Below are 18,751 nucleotides of genomic sequence, written 5' to 3' on the forward strand. Positions count from 1 at the left end.
TTCATGCTCTTTCCACCTTTCACAATGTCGTCTCTGGCCAGCCACCACCAACCTCTTCTTACTCATCAGTTCTAGTGGCCTATTCTTGTTCCCCAAGTGCATCATGCAGACTCCCTGCCAGCCACAGCCTGAGCACCGGCTGCTGGCTGCCCACTCTGTGCTTCTCTCAGACAGCACTGTGTTCGGTCCTCCATGGCAGTGTGGTCTCTGCTAATTGTCATCTCACCAGAACAATAAACGCTCAGAGAAACAGTATGTCCCCACCCTTCACTGTGCTGTGTTCCTTCTTACTTGCCTTTAGCACCACCTTGCATTTGTTTTTGTTTGTTTGTTTTTGCTTAGTAAATCTATCACCACTTACTCTATGGCAGAGACTGTGTGACCAGGACATGAGCTGAGGACAGTGCTGACTCACATGTAAGTGCTCAACAAATATTTGCTGAACTTAGGGGGTCCTCATGATCATCCCAGGAATTAAGTGCTCTTCCTATCCCCATTTCAGAGACAAAGAAATGGAAGTTTAGCAAAAATCATTAACTTGCCCAAGTCTACACAGCTGGTAAGCAGCAAAGCTAAGTTTGAACTCAGGTCGTCAGATTCGAGAACTCATGCTCTTAGCTCCATCCCGGGGAAACTTCCTAGCGCCTTACCTTTCTGAGTTGCTGCACAGCACAGCAGGCACCCAATAACTGGCTAGGGATGCCAGATTCAATGAATAAAAATATAGAAAATACAGGATGCCCAGTTAAATTTGAATTTCAGGAAAACAATGAATACTTTTTTACTATAAGTATATCCCAATCAATATTAATTAATCCTGTATTTTTTCTGACATCCCTATAAATAGCACCTCTCTATAGATCAGTCCGTGTAGTGGACTCTAAACTATTATATTTCCTAAGTTGGAGTTTACAGCAAAAAAGACTATGCCTTTCTAGTATCTTTTACTTTCTGTTTTGAAACGACTAATCCAGGGAATTCGGTTTTGACCCAGGCATTCCTTTCAGATGATCAGAGCAGAAGAGTACACTGACATCTCTGAATCTGCCCAGTCCATCTTCCACCAGCAATGTGGTGAATGGGTCTCAACCTTATGAAAGCAGGATTTATGGAAGAAACTTCTTATCTCCAAAGAAGTGCCTTCCAAAGGTGGAATCGGATTCTTCTCAACAATGAAGATGCAATATGTATTTGCACTGAAAAGCTAGAATTCAAGAGTTAGTAGGGGCTGCCATTAATGATGAAAAGCAATTATATTTAATTCACTATGGGGTTTTATCTTTGTCTAGGAAAGAAAAACTTTCAAGGAAGGTAAGTCATTTGATCCAAACAGAAAAGCAGTGAGCATCCATTGCAAATTACATGCCTAATGATGAAGAACTGAGAATTTATTACTTCAAACTGGGCCATAGGATGCCTGTGATCAATAAAAAACACTAGCTGTGAGACAGAAGGAAAGATAGCTTTATTGTACCTACAACTGTTAGGGACATTAACATGCCATCTTATTTGCATCTTACAATAACTTTAGTGAGTCTAGACCTCTGTTTTATGAATGGGCAAACCAAGGTTTGGAGAGGTTAGGTCCCCCAGAGTTCCACAGTGGTTGAGCTGTAAGTGCTCTGAGACCCAGATAAATAGCTTTGTAACTCCACCAACTACCATTCTATCATAGGCAGTAAGTTCCTCCTTGTCTCTGGGTTAAAAAGAACATAAATTGTGGAGCTAGACAAAATTTGATTCAAATTATTGTTCTTTGACTAATTAGCTACGTGAATGAGCAACTCAGTTGAGTCTTCTGACCCTGTTTCTTCCTCTATAAAATGAGACCCCAAAGCTGTCCTTGTAAAACTGTGTTGGAGATAAAGATACATTAATATAAAGTCCCAATAATAGTAACTAATATTAAACATTGGCTTTGTAATCTTTTGCAGGTTGCTAAGCAAAAGAGCTACTTCCTCACAAGCCTGACATTCAAACAGCCCCGTGTGTCTCATATCTAATTAATATCAACTAGAAATGGATTCTGCTATTTGTTAGGTAGGGACCTTTCCTCAGCCAGGACTCTGCAACTTACCAGAGACCAAACACAATGGCCCTTCCCTCTGGAGCAAATGGTCCCAACCTAAAAGGAAACCATGGACTCCAAGTTTCTGCTTGGCTATTTTTGGAGGATTTGTAAAGGAATGTGAGCAATTAGAATGACATGGGGATCTCTCTCCCTCCCCTGACTTTGGGAGGGGCTCTGCCAGAATTAAATGCTAAAAACAGGACAAACAAAACTTGGCTCAGTAAATGCTGCAGCCAACACTTCCCATTACCCAAAACAAAGACACAGGTGTGGATATAATACCTTCTTCCAGGCATCGCATATTCCAGTTCCTTGAGAAGTGCTAGTTCACTAATGTAACAGTAATACTTGTTCCAAATAGAATTTGTGCTGGAGGTAAGGGAGCCTACAACTATTATTATTATTTTTTGTTGTTGCTTTGAGACAGTCTTGCTCTGTTGCCCAGGCTGTAGGGCAGTGGTGTGATTTTGGCTCACTGCAAGCTCCACATCCCGGGTTCACGCCATTCTCCTGCCTCAGCCTCCCGAGTAGCTGGGACTACAGGTGCCCGCCACCACGCCTGGCTAATTTTTTGTATTGTTTTTTAATAGAGACGGGGTTTCACCATGTTAACCAGGATGGTCTCGATCTCCTGACCTCGTGATCTGCCCGCCTCAGCCTCCCAAAGTGCTGGGATTACAGGTGTGAGCCACCACGCCTGACACAATTATTTTAATTTTCTAAAATTTCCCTTCCTTGAACAATAAACAAAATTATCCATCTTTGTTTATGTCTCTTCTCCAACTCAACTATTTTGAAAATTTTGTTTTGATGTAATCCAACTCAATTCTTATCTGAATGTTTCTGTGGCCTGTTTCTAATTTTTTCAGTTTAATTTCTAACATCTTTATTGGCAGAAAGGCAATTTATTATTTTTTTTGAGACAGGGTCTTAATCTAGGGTCCAAGATGGAGTGCAGTGGCATGATCATGACTCACTGCAGCCTCAACCTCCTAGGCTCAGATGATCCTCCCACCTCAGCCTCCCGAGTAGCTGGGACTATAGGCATGTGCCACTACGCCTGGCTAATTGTTGTATTTTTTTTGTAGAGATGGAGTCTCCCTATGTCGCCCAGGCATGTCTCAAACTCCTGAGCTTAAGTGGTCTGCCTGCCTCGGCCTCCCAAAGTGCTGAGATTATAGATGTGAGCCATGGCACCTGGCCAGAAAGGTAATTTTCAAAGCAGACGGTACTTCTTTTTGTTGCTTTGCCCCTGTGGGTCCTGATACCAACCAACAAATAGGTGTGTGGCCCTTCATTTCACACCACTTTCCTCCATCCTGCCTGCAGATGTTCCCTTTCTCTCCCCCAGACTTAGAACAAGGAGCAAGTAGCTCAGATAAAGGAATGAGGTGGAGATGAGTCTGTTTCAAGTTTATGTTCTCTGGCTCCTCCCACCCCACCATCATTCCTGAGTGGAACAAGCGTTCCCCTGCCCATGCTGGGCAGTGTTTCTGTGATTTACTTTATCCTTCAAAGCTTACCCTGTGTTACTGGGAAGACAAGATGGATGAAGAACAGATATAGATTTTTAAAAGAGACTGACCACATGGTCAAGCTCAATCAAGTTCAATCAGCCCTTCCTATCTAAATCCTCCAAAGAGAACTTGAAATATTTAAATGCTACAGCTTAAAAAACACCCAGCAAAACAAAACAACAACAAAGCTCAATGTAGGCCAGAGGGCCATGGAATGATGTGAATGAGTCTGCCCACCACAGGGAAATTCACTGAAATAAAAAGAAGGCATTGTTTCTAATATGCAAAGTCTATGGTTTATTTCTATTTTAAAATAAAACTAGGTCATCAAATCATGCTCAAAATGCCTCTTCGGTGTTTCTGAATTTGTGGGGTTCTTATTTTCCCAGTATGCAGAATGGGGTTCACTACTGTTAACAGAAGGCTGAGCACCAGTGACACCTGAGAGACATTCCTTGATCAGAAAAAAACTCCAAATACTTAAGATAGTAAATGAGGCTCTGCCTTGGATGACTGGGTGAGAGAGAGGAGAAATTGATGGAATGTGAGGCTTTAGGGTATAGAAAAGCCTAACATTACAGGAGGCAGAGCCCAAGAGACAAGAGAGGGGTTCTCACACACAGGGGGCTGCGAAGAAACAGCCCCACACTCTCTACCTTGACTTCTAAGGGGGTGGCGTCTGTCTGCACCTGTGTACTTATGTGTTTGGTGGGGAGTAGATGTTAAGGAGGGCAGAAGAGGAGGGTGAGGGGGGCAGAGGAGACAGGAGATGATAAGAAGAAACAGGGATATGAATTCAGGTGAACAAAACTCTGGTAGAGTCCCATGTTCATTGAATGGGCAGCCCTTTCTAGGGTACTCTGATCTCTGAAGAGTCTCCACCCATGACTATATTCTCATCCAGGAACACCCTCATAACTCTGCCAGAAGTGGGCACATATTTTATATTTGAATACAGTATTTATATTTTATGTAAAAATATATCATTTAATATTTTATGCTTCTTTAGGTGCCATATCTTTTGAGATCTTTTGTCTATCAGAAAGGGCTAGAGAAACAGTTGTCACATAAATATGGAAATTACAAAAAACATTTAGTTTCAATATTCCATGTGAACTATTAGCTGTAGTGTGAACATGCTGCTGATTAAATTACAAAAACTAACTCTAAGCATAGTGTCCAGTATCACTATATTTTTACCTAGAATTTATTTTGAAGGTTGCTGTAAAGCAGAAGTCATGAACAGGCAGCCAGTAGGCTAGAAAGTCCATGATGAATATTGTTTGGCCCAGGGAGTATTATAAAAAACAGGAACTTTCAAGTAAAATAAAGAGTTCCAATTTCTCTTGAAAAATAAAAAGTTTTGGCAGTAATGGTTCCTTGCCTCAGGTGCTAAAGAGACTGTCAACTTTAGCAGGTCCCAGCTGTTTAGTTCCATAAGCCCACCCTTTCCTACCACCTCCACTCCCTGCCCCATTGTTAAGTGCCTTGCTGAGTGACGCCACAGTCACGTGAATTTGTAATTCTGCTCTAGAGTATTTTCTTTTACTTTTTCTTTTTCTTGAGATGGAGTTTCGCTCTTGTTGCCCAAGCTGGAGTGCAATGGCAAGATCTTGGCTCACTGCAATCTCCGCCTCCTGGGTTCAATCGATTCTCCTGCTTCAGCCTCCCGAGTAGCTGGGATTACAGGCACCCGCTGCCATGCCTGGCTGATTTTTTGTATTTTTAGTAGAGTCGTGGTTTTGCTATGTTGGCCAGGTTGGCCTCAAACTCCTGACCGCAGGTGATCCACCCACCTTGGCCTCCCAAAGTGCTGGGATTACAGGAGTAAGCCACCATGCCTGGCCTCTATTTTCTTTACATATACACCAATAATGTAAAGTTCGGCCTCTGTAAAGGAGACATGCTTTTGACACCTGGGCATTGTAGAAAGGGCACAGTTTCACAGTCACATGTAGCAAGTAGGACACATAGCAAGTCCCAGATTTCACAGAAATTTTATAAAAACTGATGGCCCTCATGTTCTTCATCAGCAATATAAGGAAAATAATTCCTACCTCTTTGGAATGGTGTAAGAATTTTATACACACATAGGTAAAGCAATTAGTATGGTAGCTTTTATTATTCCTAGCATTGTTGATAAGAGAAACAGAAAGATGAAGAGGAGAGAAAAAACACGTTTTAAAATCAGCAAAACCTGGCCGGGCACAGTGGCTCACGCCTGTAATCCCAGCACTTTGGGAGGCCAAGGCAGGCAGGTCACTTGAGCTCATCCGACGAGCCTGGCCAACATGGTGAAACGCCGCCTTCACAAGAAAGACAAAGATTAGCGAGGTGTAGTGGTGCACACCTGCAGTCCCAGCTACTCAGGAGGCTGAGCTGGGAGGATGGCTTGAGAGCCTGGGAGGTAGAGGTTGGAGTGAGCCGAGATGGCACCACTGCACTCCAGCCTCGGTGATAGGCCAGACTTTGTCTCAATAACAACAAAAAAATTGCCAAACTTGCTAATGTTATAAGTGAGGTTCCATCAACAACTGGTGAGAACTAACTTATAGGTCCACATTTTCTTTTGAGGTATAAACAAACTTTTAAAAATTAAACTTAAAATTCAAAGTCATGGATTAGCAAAAAATGCCACACCCAAACTCACCTTATCATTAGAGACACATAATGAAGAATTTATCTGTTAGAGATACATTCTTTAACAGGTGAAATAATATACTGTCTGGAGTTTGCTTTAAGTTACTCCAGGAAAAAAAGAAAAAAAGGTGGGGAGGAGTAATAAAACAAAGATCAGAAAAATGTTGATAGTTGTTGGGATTGGATGATGGGTTAAAGGAAATGTATTATGTTATCCTTTTGACTCGTACTGTGCTTGAAAATATCTAGTGCTGGCTGGGTGCAGTGGCTCATGCCTGTAATCCTAGCACTTTGGGAGGCCGAGGCAGGCGGATCATGAGGTCAGGAGATCGAGACTATCCTGGCTAACACAGTGAAACTCTGTCTCTACTAAAAAATATAAAAAATTTAGCCGGGCTTGGTGGCAGGCGCCTGTAGTCCCAGCTACTCCGGAGGCGGAGGCAGGAGAATGGCCTGAACCCGGGAGGCAAAGCTTGCAGTGAGCCGAGTTCGTGCCACTGCACTCCAGCCTGGGCGACAGAGTGAGACTTCATCTCAAAAAAAAAAAAAAAAAAAAGAAAATATCTAGTGCTGATAATGTATCCCCAGGGCTGAGCATGATACCTGGTATAAGAAAGGTGCCTATACAATCTTAAGTAAAAATTTCCTTGGTTGGGCACAGTGGCTTATGCCCGTAATCTTAGTACATTGGGAGGCTGAGGTGGATGGATCACTTAAGGTCAGGAGTTTGAGAACAACCTAGCCAACTTGGTGAAGCTCCATCTCTTCTAAAAATATCAAAAAATTAGCCAGATGTGGTGGTGCACGCCTGTAATTTCAGCTACTTGGGAGGCTGAGGCATGAGAATCGCATGAACACGGGAGGTGGAGGTTGCAGTGAGCCAAGATCAAGCCACTGCACTCCAGCCTGCGTGACAGAGGGAGACTCTGTCTCAAATTAAAAAAAAAAAAAAAAAAAAAGATTTTGTTAATACATGAATAGACAAACGCTGTTTCTTGCAACTGTTGGGTCCTTCCCATCTTTAACCACACTATCTTTTTTGCTTGTCTGTTCCTTCAGCTCTCCCCCTCCTCCAATGTGTTGCACAGAAAGCAGAGATAACGTACTTCAAGAAGAATGCTCTTCAGTCTCCAGTGGCTGTTGGATGCCTTCCAAGTCAATTAGTGATTTCAAGACTCCCTACTAACCAGCTCCACTGGACCAGTTGACCTCATGACCATCGGTACATCCGTAATTCCATCTCTCTTCTAATCCAGATAAACTCCCTTAGTCCTGACTTTAATGCAAGGGAGCTCTTACTTGGATACTGGCTGCTGCTTTCTAGCTGTGCAGCTTGGAAAAACTAGCTCAACCTCTCTTAACTTACATTTTCACCTTGAAATGTGTTAACATTTACATGGCAGGGCTGCCTACAAGGCACCCAGCACCTTGCCCCACACATGGCAGGCTCTCGATGAGTAATAGCTATTACAGTAATCATTAATAAGCCAGAGACACATTGCTCTAAGCTTTCACAAATGCCTATCCATCTTCACAGATTGTGCCTTCTGTTTTATTAGCCACATCCTTTCCCTGGTTAACACTTTTCAGACTAAACACACTGGGCTGGGTCATCTCGAACATGAAGAGGCTCTGTGACAGCTGTGTACCCACTTTAAGGCCTATTAACATCCTCTTGTGCCTTCCAGGAGGGGCATCTCAGTCTATGAATCAAACTTAAAGATTGGGACTTTGTCTTTTACTTCTATATTACTCTGCCCAAAGTGCAGGGCTTCACACAAGGGTCCACGCAGAAGAAAACTGGAGTCTCATACCACCTGCACAATTCCCTTCAACAGAGGCTTAAGGGAACTTTTAATGAGTGAGATTTTCCCCACGAGGTATTTATGAAGTGAACTTATCAATATCAGACTGATTTCTAGCAACCTCAGGAGCCCTTAACTAAATCTCAAAAGACGAATGTGCTTTCAGGATTTCTTTCCTATGTTTCAATTGTCACAGCTAATTATCCTGAGGAACAGAAAGAAATGCATTGTGTACATGAGAACATTCAGGTGTCATGCCTGAGCCCAAACCAGATTCTTACCACATCAGTGATTAGCCCCATTCTGCCAGTGCAGTGAATCTCAACCCTCCCCGGACATTTGGAATCACCTGGGAAATTTTTAAAAAAATACATACTCTTGGGCTTCATGCCTAGATTCAGATTTAATTGGCCTGGGATGGAGCCTAGGAGTTTATTTTTAAAAGCTTAGCTTAAAAAATAAAATTAAGTGATTTAATGCACAGGCAGGATTGAAAACCACCAACGTACTGGTTAGGAGGGAAAAAAACGATCAGCAAGAGTTCGTGGTGTTCTCTTAAAGTTGGTCTACAAGGCGTTAGAGAGCCATGGAAACATGAGCAGAGTAGTGACACTTAAGCAGAGAAGAGAAAACAAAAACCCAGTTACCATGCACCGAAAGACCTGGTAGTACAGGCACTGATATAAATTAAAAGGATTGTCTTTCCAGGCAGCGGAAGGGAACTGCAGCTTTGTCCTGTTATGATAGGATGTTTGGCAGCCTGAGGGCCACCATTAGGGATCAGCCCAAGAGGATGTAAATGGAAATCAGCCCTTGGCCTTGTCTCAATTCTTTGCTTTCCCTTTAAAAATGGGCAAATTGCTGACGTCAGCATGAAGCTGGCTTATCTGCTGTTGAGAATAAAGCTGAGTTGCCACATACTAACCTTTAATACTTTAGGAATAATGCTCAAAATCCTAAGGAAATTGAACACTTGAACAAAAGATTCTTAGCAAAACAATTTCACTTCTGCGCAGAGGGGTGCCTCCTTGGCCAGTTGCCATGAGAGCACATCTGAACAAAGGGCAGGAGAGCCTTTATTCCTGATGCAGGACCTGCCCCTGTACCCTTTCCCCATTGGCAGGGGTCGGGTCATACAATCTAAACTAATCCCGGTTGGCCAAACATTTGATTTTTTTAGATAGGGTGGGAACGTAAAAGAAAGTGGAGAGAAAGGGGAAGCGGGTGTCGGTAATGAACAAGAAAGTGAGTCCTCTTTCCAAATAAGGAAAGGAATGTGAGCTGGTACTGGTAACGCTTGGTACTGAGGCGGCACTAGGCATCTAACAAAGGCAAAAAGGAAAAAGGAGAAAAAGAAGAAAAAGGTGGGGCGTACTATGAATTAAAGAATAAAAGATTGATCAGATAATTGGAAGAGAAACCCCATTATATCCCACAATACCTTGGTCCAGAATTCTTTTAACAATAAAGGTCTGAGGATTCCTTTAGAAAAGCAACCCACAGATAGAAAAGCTCTTGCTTACGTCATACAGTACTATTCCAAAGTCCTGGGACAATGATTTTTTTAAATGCATATGGAAATAGTTTTGGAGATAGTAAGGTGAAATATTCATTCTTTATATCTAATAGTGGAAACATAAATTGAAACATACTTTATGGAAATTTGACAGTGTGTGCCAATAGCTTGATCCTTCTTTTTTTAAAATCTATTCTTTTTAACCCAAACTTTTAATTTAAATTCATTTCTAGGATTCTAAGACAATAATCAGAGATGTGATATTTGGGTACAAGTTTATCTTAGAATGCTATATAATACTGAAAATTTGGAAGAAATCGAAGTAAGTGTCTAACAAAAGGGAACTAGGTAAATAAATTTTGTTACCTCATTAAAGCAGAATACAATTTAGTAAAATCATGCCTTCAAATAATATTTAATATATTAGGGAATGCTCATGGTATACACAGAAAATGACAAAGCAGTATTTAGAAGGACCTTTTTTTAAAAAGTGTATGTTGTAAGTATAAAAACATACTTAAGGGAAATGTAAAATGCTTATAGGATACAGTTTATTTTTTTCTTCCTATTTCCCTACAATTTCCAAAATAAACATGTATTGCTTTTATGATTCTAAAACAAAATATTTTGCTTTCAATATATATGGAGTTTCAATGAAGATTAAAAAAAATAATTACCAGTCTGTCTCATTATGAGTTAGGACAAACATTTCTGAAAAGATTTCTATATCCATAGCAATTTTTTTAAAGCACTAAATTTTTTACTTTAAGACAGACTTTCTGATCTCACTCCATTCCTTACTATTTCTCTCTTATCCACTTTGTTGCTAGCTGGAATATTGACAATCACCAATCAAAATCACAAAACATCTGCAGAGAGCACAGTGTGCTCAGCAGAATACTCACGCTTTCTCTTTCTTAGTGACCATTTCTATAAAAGTTTAGAGAATCAAGGATCAGGAAATGAAGAAACCATCAAGTGTTATGAACACTTGGGGCCTCACAAACCACCAGGTGCTTAAGGGGGCAAGTGGCACTGTGGTTCCTTCACCCCAAAAGAAGAATATTAGTTCTGTTGTGAGATTGAGCAGCAGATCAGGCTGATTCCAGGGTCATCATGGACAAGAAAGCATCCTCCCCCACCCAGGCCAAGCAATTTTAGAGGAATCCTAGGACTCTGGTCTACTCTGGGCTATACAGGCTATTCTAAGTGTCTCAGACTGTCTACTTCAAAGAAGCCCTAAGTACTTAGCATGGGAACAGAAAGCAAATTGATTTGTGAAGGTCAGCCTCCCCATGCCCACTCTCAACAGCCCCTCCTTAATCTATAAAGAGTTGAAACTGAGCTGCTACTAGATCAGGCTTCAGGATGGGAATGGTAAAGCGCTGGAGAGCCACAGCTTGTCTTGCCATGTGCTACTATGGTATTAGACTCATCAAGACATCCAGGCTCCATTCAGTGTCCATCTCTGGAGGTCAAAGCTGTCAGCTAGCACAGAACTACTTACTTCTGACCAGTAGTTCTCACAATGTAGAAGGAAGCAGGTAAGCCTATGGTCTCAGTGTTTTTATTCCCTCTAAAACGCATGTTGAAAATTAATCCCCATCGCAGCAGTGTTGGAAAGTGGGGTCTCATAGGAGGTATTTAGTGTGGAGTCCTAATTAGGGAAAGGGAATTGGGCTAGCAGGACCCAGGGAAAGCAAAATAAATAAATAATCAAAACAAATAAGCTATAAGTCTACCCTTCTTCATGATCAAGGACACATAGCTCTCCTGCACAAATAACTCATAATCTTCCTGTGCCCAGCTATCACCAGACCCTCGGCTGACAGAAAAATGCAAGTTAGCTCACTACAACTGCGGTGCTCTCAGTACTGCACAAAGCCCTCTCCAGCACACAGCACGAGAACCATCCTATAAAATCCCCAGCAAGCCTTTGTCTCTTTGCAGTTAACTCCTCTCTTGCTAACTTGCCCATTGCATCCTTGAAATGTATTTTCATGCTTTCCTTAATAAATCTGCTTTTCTTTACTTACAACTGCCTTGGTAAATTCTTCCTACTATCCACATGATAGCAGCCTCAGATAGTTGCCAATCACCTGCAACACTGAGGTCATGAAGACTCTGCCCTCACAAATGGATTAACGTCACTATAAAAAGGTCTTATGAGCATGGGTTCTCTCTCTTCTGCTAGTGAAGTCGTGGTATTCTTCCCCTCTGGAGGACGCCACATGCAAGGTGCCATCTTGGAAGCAGAAAGTCCAGGCCCTAACCTGCCAGTGCCTTGATTTGGGGTGTCCCAAAGTCTAGAATTGAGAAATAAATATTTGTTCTTTGCCCAGTCTGTGGTATTCTGTTACATCAGCACAAAACAGGCAGCAATGGAAGTGTGGAATGCATGGTCAAGCTCTGCTCAGCTAGGAAACAAGACCTACCTCGTAGGAAGTTCTGATGAGTCTGAAGATGTCTACCTCAGGGTAAGGTTCCACATCGTCGCTGAGCAAGGAGTGGAGGTGAGGAATGGGAGGCAATGTGCTGTCTTTATTGGTCACACTGTCTAAATACCTGGAAGAAGAATGCATCAGACGTCACAGGGAGAAGAAACTGGAATCCTCCCATTATAATTCTCCAATCACTTTCTGCAAGTTCTACATTTTAAAACAAAGGACTAGAGTTTCTTTAAAGATGGCAAGAGAGAAAGAAATTCTGTTAATTTCTAAAGAAAAAGCACATGAAAATAAATCGTCAGCCACAGGAAGAAGTGAGCATTATGATCACCATCAAATCAGTTAAGACTCACGAAATGAAGAGAAAGCATGAGGAAGAAAACCGGAGGTGGTTTTCAAAGTGAGGCTTAGTACGATACCTTCCCAAAACGGTCATGGCCTCCCCATCATCCTTGCAGTTCAACAGTTTGTCCACATTTGCATCCAGCACAGCTAGGGCCAACTGGAATATCACTTTAATTCCTTCATAGAAGAAACAGTCAACAACCACAACTGCACTCTCAAAAGGCATCACACTGAGAAACAGTGTGAGGAACCAAGACAGGGAGATGGTGGAAATCACGCCCAGGTCTTGCATGCAGTCATACAGCTGTGGGACGTAGTCTCGTGCCAGCTCCTCAAAGACACCTTGGTCCACCAGTGCACCTGTAGCAGCGAGGTACACAAAAAGGCACAGCTTAGCCAACTACACAGTGTAACTAAAGAATCCATTCAAACAACTTGACTAATAATCCAGTTCACAATGACTGCTAGCACATGACTCTGTTCCTTTCTGCTAACTGTTCTGCTGTGACTGTTACTAGACCAAGGTGTCAACACAGCTCAGTCACCAGATTAGTTCTGGCTGCATCTTCTTTTTCGGGGCTCTTCCTGTCTCGTTTTCCCTTCCAAAACAGAACAATCACATGACAATTATAAGGGTTGTTAAGAAAGCCAGTTTATAAAGTTTTCATGACATACAATTAGTTATTGTGTTGGCAACATAATGTTTGGTTTGGCATGAAATATACATCCATGTATAGTCATGCATCACTTAACAATGGAGACATGTTCTGAGAAATGGGTTGTCAGGCGAATTTGTCATGTCAGCATCTTAGAAAGTACTCACACAAACCTAGGCGGTAGAGCCTTACTACACACCTAGGCTATATGGCATAGCCTATTGCTCCTAGGCTCCAAACCTGTATAGCACATTACTGTACTAAATACTGCAGGCAACTATAACATAATGGTAAATAGTTGTGTATCAAAACATAGAAATGAAACAGTAAATATACAGTATTATAATCTAATGGGACATCTGTTGTATATGCAGTCCATCATCAGCCAGAACATCAACACATGACTACAGTTCCAAATGTACATCTAAGCAGCTTAGCTGGCAAACTTTTATTTATTAAAATAATATTAATAATAATAATTCCAGCACTTTGGGAGGCTGAGGCAGGTGGATCACCTGAGGTCAGGAGTTCAAGACCAGCCTGGCTAACATGGTGAAACCCTGTCTCTACTGAAAATACAAAAATTAGCCAGGCATGGTGGCGGGAGTCTGTATAGTCTCAGCTACTCAGGGACTGAGGCAGGAGAATCGCTTGAACCTGGGAGGCGGAGGTTGCAGTGAGCCAAGTTCACGCCACTGCACTCCAGCCTGGGCAACAGAGCTAGATGGTCTCAAAAAAAAAAAAAAAAAAAAAAATCACACTTCCGGATGCGTGGTGCCCATGTATTAATCATTTTTTAAAACAATTACTTTTTTTAAAACTTAAAAGCATTCCTGTTGTACACATTCATGATCAACTTAAGGACATTTTTGATAATATTTTCAGTAATCAAATTCATGTGCAAATGTTTAGAAATATAGAAAGAAAGCAAGCGAGAAGCATAAACAAGATACTGTATGACCCTAGCAATGAAAAGCTTGTCCTGCTAAAATGAATCACTGACATTTGAGAGAATTACAAGGAGTTACAGCAATAATTTAAATCCTCAAAACAGGTGTTTGCTTTGCAATAAAACTAGTCCTGAAAAATACCTTAGAAACCTAGTTTTCAATAAACCTCTATATTCTATTTTTTCCACCCCAGATAGCCTTTTTTTTGGGGGGGGGGTGGAAATACCTCTGTATTTCATAGGTTCCCATCCTCTTTATTAATTTTCTTATCAAATCTCTTTGTGTTGATGGTACGTATACCTGGTGTAGCTCTCACATGTCAGAGTGACACACACATCAAATATTTTCTAAAATAATTTCTGGAGCAGTGGTATGTGTGCAGTCCCTTAAACTCCATGGGGCTCCTTTGTATACAACCATATTTATTCAACCTCTCTCATTTCCATTTTGAAAAACTGGAGTAGTCTGAAACTCTTCTGGCTTATGGTGACCAGAAATAGTGTTCCGGCTGGTACCTCTCTAAAAACATCTTTTTGACAAGACATAGGTTGAAATGTTAAATGCATCTCCACCTACCCACAACTCTGGTGTTGTAGTAATCTGGGAGCATGCGCTCACACAAAGCCACGAGCAGCCAGAAAGCTTCCTCCTCTTTGGCATAAAGCAGCAGCACTGAAGTGACAATATTCATGGCCTAAAAAAGTGAAAGAGGATGTCAACAAATACAGTTTAAAATATAAGAGATTCTGTTAGCATATTAAAATTACTCAGTTATTCTCACAGGGGCTGGCAAACCTTTTCTATGAAAGGTTAGATAAACATGTTTAGGCTTTGGAGGCTATACATAGTCTCTGTCACATATTCTTCTGAGTTTTGTTTTATGACCCTTTAAAAATGTAAAATCTTGAGTCCTTGAACCAGTAAGTTTGCAGAGTCTTCCTCAGCACCAATATTCACCAGACAGAGCCCTGAACTCCTACTGGCAAACCCCTATTCCAAAAATTTGCCCAAAGGCTATTTCACAAAGCTTTTAACCTGCTAAAATCTCTCAATGTTCTTAATTCAGTGAGGTAAACATTTCCTTTGTAACTTTCCATAATGGTTTCTATAATCAGGTACACATGGCTCCAGGCTTTCCTCAGAGAACAGTGAAACCTTTCAGACTTGGAGTCCTCACCCAACATTTCCATCTGGAGAGAGATGGTAGTGATAACTGAGAGTGATTTAAATTCTAAAGTAACTGTACTTTATTAAAAGATATTATCAGATACCTCATAACCACTCTAGACCCAACTACTTTAATAGTCTTCTTAATTAAAAAGAGGAAGATTAAAAGATAAATATGAACTTTATTATATTAGAGGCCAATTATCTCCTATGCTTTTGATCTCCTAGAAACCAGTAACTGTTCATCAGGCTTCTACAATATAATTTCAAAAAAGGTATTTTGGTTGAATAGGCTCTTTCTTGTAAGTCTTACTCATTTTGTTCCCAAGTGACATCATCATGGAAATTCCACTTGAGAATTAACCTGCTGATCCTAGTACATGATGATGGTCCCTGCCAGTTCAGTGGAGATAGGTTTTTTAGGGGTCTACCTTGTAACAGGCTCTGGACTAGGTATTGGAAGATGAGGGACACTGGTGATATCTTGCATGTCCTAAATGCTGGTGTTAGATAAAACAAAGATGAAAAGGTTAACTAGTCTGTGTGGGGGGTTATTTAAATTGAAAGTTATAAAAAGGTAAACTAATGCAGTAGAGGGAGACTAACATGTGCATGCACGTGCACTTGCGTGTTGAAGTAGGAGTTCAGCCTCTTTTAGCTTTTGCTGGATGGTCAGGGAAGGCCTCTATGACGATATGGCCTTTGATTCTAAGGTCATGTTATTTTGGAGCTTCCCAAATTTTGGCATCTATACCAGTACAAGAGATGACTTTTGTTGGTATGTAGGCACCTTTCTTAATACTAAGTTAAGCATTTATTTTAGTGTGTATTAAGACATAACCCTAGCATATAAAAGCTCTATTTAAGGACATGATTACTTAAGAGGATGCAAAGTAGGAACACTGTGGCGAGCCACAGTGACAGGCCTGGTGCTCAGGATGCTCTCTCTTCCTCCAGGGTGGGATGAGGGTTGAGGCAGGGAGTGATCAGAAGGATCTTCTCCAGGTCACTAGCTAGGCAGTGGTGAATCCAGAAAGGGCTCCTCCGCTCAGTGCAGTGGTTCTCAACCCAGGATGATTCTGCCTCTCAGACACTTGGCAATATCTAGAGACATTTCTGGTTGTTACAACTGGGGATTTTCTACCAGCATCTAGTGGGTAGGGGCCAGCGATGTTACTAAACATTCTACAAAGAACAGAACAGCCCATACAACAAAGAATTAACCAGTCCAGAGTGTCAACAGTGCCAAGGTTGAGAGGGCCTGGGGAAGTCATAGTTCTGTTAACCGTAAACCTTCCTTCCCACTATGTGTTGGAAAATAAATAGAACTTTTATTTTATTTTTTAGCATAAACCACCTGTGACATTTACCTGGCAATACCCTATGTTGGGATTTCGAAAAGCATAAGCTGTTAAGACTCTCCTTAGTGCAGCAATGCCCATTTCATTCTGAAAAGCTGGGTGTTCTGGAAGGGAGCGGTGTAAATCCCTCTCAATCTCCTCCGTGGCGAGATTATACTTCCCCATGGACTTCTCCACTAAGTCTTCATAGTACCCAGGATGTGTGGCCTTTTCATTGATGGCACCTGAGATATATCCAACAGATACAATATCAAAAATATGAGCGCTCTGCCCTTTGGTTTGCAACTACAGCTTACGATTGAACCACTTTACTTCCCTACCTCTCAAAGGAAACTTGCAAGAGAAGGTGAAATCACAGATGTGGTATGTTGCAATTGTGGCTAGACTGGTGAATTTTCCTGTGGCCTCCTTTCCTCTTTCAGTTCCACAGTAGGCTGGCTACTTAAAAACTTTCCTAAGGTAGAGGTTCCCAAGCTACAAAACCATGCACCGAGGAACGACCACAGACAGTCCCAACGGGCCGCTTAGGAGCACAGGTGGGGAGGTCATCATAACAAGCCAGGCTGACGCTTCACCTTCTCATCTTCACCTTCTCATCGCTCTCTTCAACCCCAGCAGCTTTGCTTTTATTTTATTGTGGTTTTCATTAAGATTTCACTTGAAAAAGGAGGGTCTGACTCTCAAAATAAGTTTGAAAACTGCCTGCTAACCTGTTAGTTCTGAAGGGTTTAACAGCCATATTGAGGAGAAGGTGGAGATACTTGGTGGGGTTTTTCAAATTGCAGAGAGTGGTAAGAGTATTCCTAGCAGTGGTGAGTCATCATTAGTGATGGAAGTTCCTTGGGTGGTGGGGATGAGGATGGAGAGTTATACTGAGCCTCATCCATTTGAGATACTTACACTTTAGGATTCTTTAAGACAGAAAAACCCTATATGCAAATATCTACTTCTCAATCTAAATTTTAATTACATTACTGTTGGGAAGACCGAATATTCACATGCAGAAGAATGAAAATGAACCCTTTTTTTAATACCGTGTACCAAAATGAATGCAAAATGGATTAAAGTTTTAACACAGTTCCTGAAACCACAAAACTGGTAGAAGAAAATATAGAGAGAAAATGCTTCTTGACACTGATATGGCAATTATTTTTTGGATGTGACACCAATAGCACAGGCAGCAAAAGCAAAAATCAGACAAGTGGGATGGCATCAAACTAAAAAGCTCTGCACAGCAAAGGAAGCAATCAAAAAGCAACTTAATGGCAGAAAATATCTGCAAACCATATGTCTGATAAGGGGTCAATATACAAAATATATAAGGAATTCACAGAACTCAATAGTCTAAACCAAACAACCTGATTTTAAAATGGGCAAAGGAAATGAACAGACAGTTCTCAAAAGAAGGTATACAAATCACCCAACAGGTGATTTAAAAGTGCTCAACATCACTAATCATCAGGGACATGCAAATCAAAACTACAATGAAATACCACCTCATACCTGTCAGAATGGCTATGATCAAAAAGACAAAAGATAACAAGTGTTGGCAAGGATGTGGAGAAAAAGGGAACCCTTGTACGCTGTGGTGGGAATGTAAATTGCTACAGCCATTATAGAAAACGGTATAGACGTTCCCTAAACTAAAAATAGAGCTACCTTATGATCCAGTAATCCCACTCTAAGCATATATCCAAAAGAAGTGAAATCAGCATCCTGAAGAAATATCTGCACTCCCATGTTTATTGCAGCATTTTCACAACAGCCAAGATACAGAAACAATCTAAATGCCCATTAAGAGATGAATGGATAAAGAAAATGGGGCATATATACAAAATGGGATACAAACTCTCCCCACCAAAAAAAAACAAGAAAAAAGACAAAAAGAAAAAACATAGTAACAATGTGAGGTAATAGGTATGTTAAATTAGCTTGATTACAGTAATCATTTCACAATGTATATCAAATCAATACACCTTAAATATATATAATTTGTATTTGTCAATTATACCTCAACAATGCTGGAAAAAATGAATGAGTTCATGAAGGCTGCAGGATACAAGATCAATACACAAAACCTATAGGCTAGCAATGAATAATCTGAAAATGAAAGTAAGAAAAGAATTCCCTTTACTATAGCATCAAAAAGAATAAAATATTTCGGAATAACTATAACAAAACAAATGTAAGAGTTGCACACTGCGGCCGGGCGCGGTGGCTCAAGCCTGTAATCCCAGCACTTTGGGAGGCCGAGACGGGCGGATCACGAGGTCAGG

At 41.1% G+C, this 18,751-nt stretch overlaps 1 protein-coding gene across 1 annotated transcript in view; it reads right to left on the reverse strand.

Moving 5' to 3' along the window:
• Window positions 1-18,751, reverse strand: part of TBC1D9 (TBC1 domain family member 9) — a 139,699-nt gene that overhangs the window by 24,926 nt on the left and 96,022 nt on the right. The window contains exons 10-13 of the mRNA XM_033215332.1: window positions 16,485-16,699; window positions 14,524-14,641; window positions 12,416-12,701; window positions 11,985-12,114 (exon numbers count right to left, since the gene is read on the reverse strand). Coding sequence (XP_033071223.1) covers window positions 11,985-12,114; window positions 12,416-12,701; window positions 14,524-14,641; window positions 16,485-16,699 — 749 coding nt within the window. The remainder of the gene's footprint in view (window positions 1-11,984; window positions 12,115-12,415; window positions 12,702-14,523; window positions 14,642-16,484; window positions 16,700-18,751) is intronic.

This window comes from Trachypithecus francoisi, unplaced genomic scaffold (genome assembly GCF_009764315.1).
Source record: "Trachypithecus francoisi isolate TF-2019V2 unplaced genomic scaffold, Tfra_2.0 Lachesis_group1, whole genome shotgun sequence".
In the NCBI taxonomy this organism is placed as follows: Eukaryota; Metazoa; Chordata; class Mammalia; order Primates; family Cercopithecidae; genus Trachypithecus; species Trachypithecus francoisi.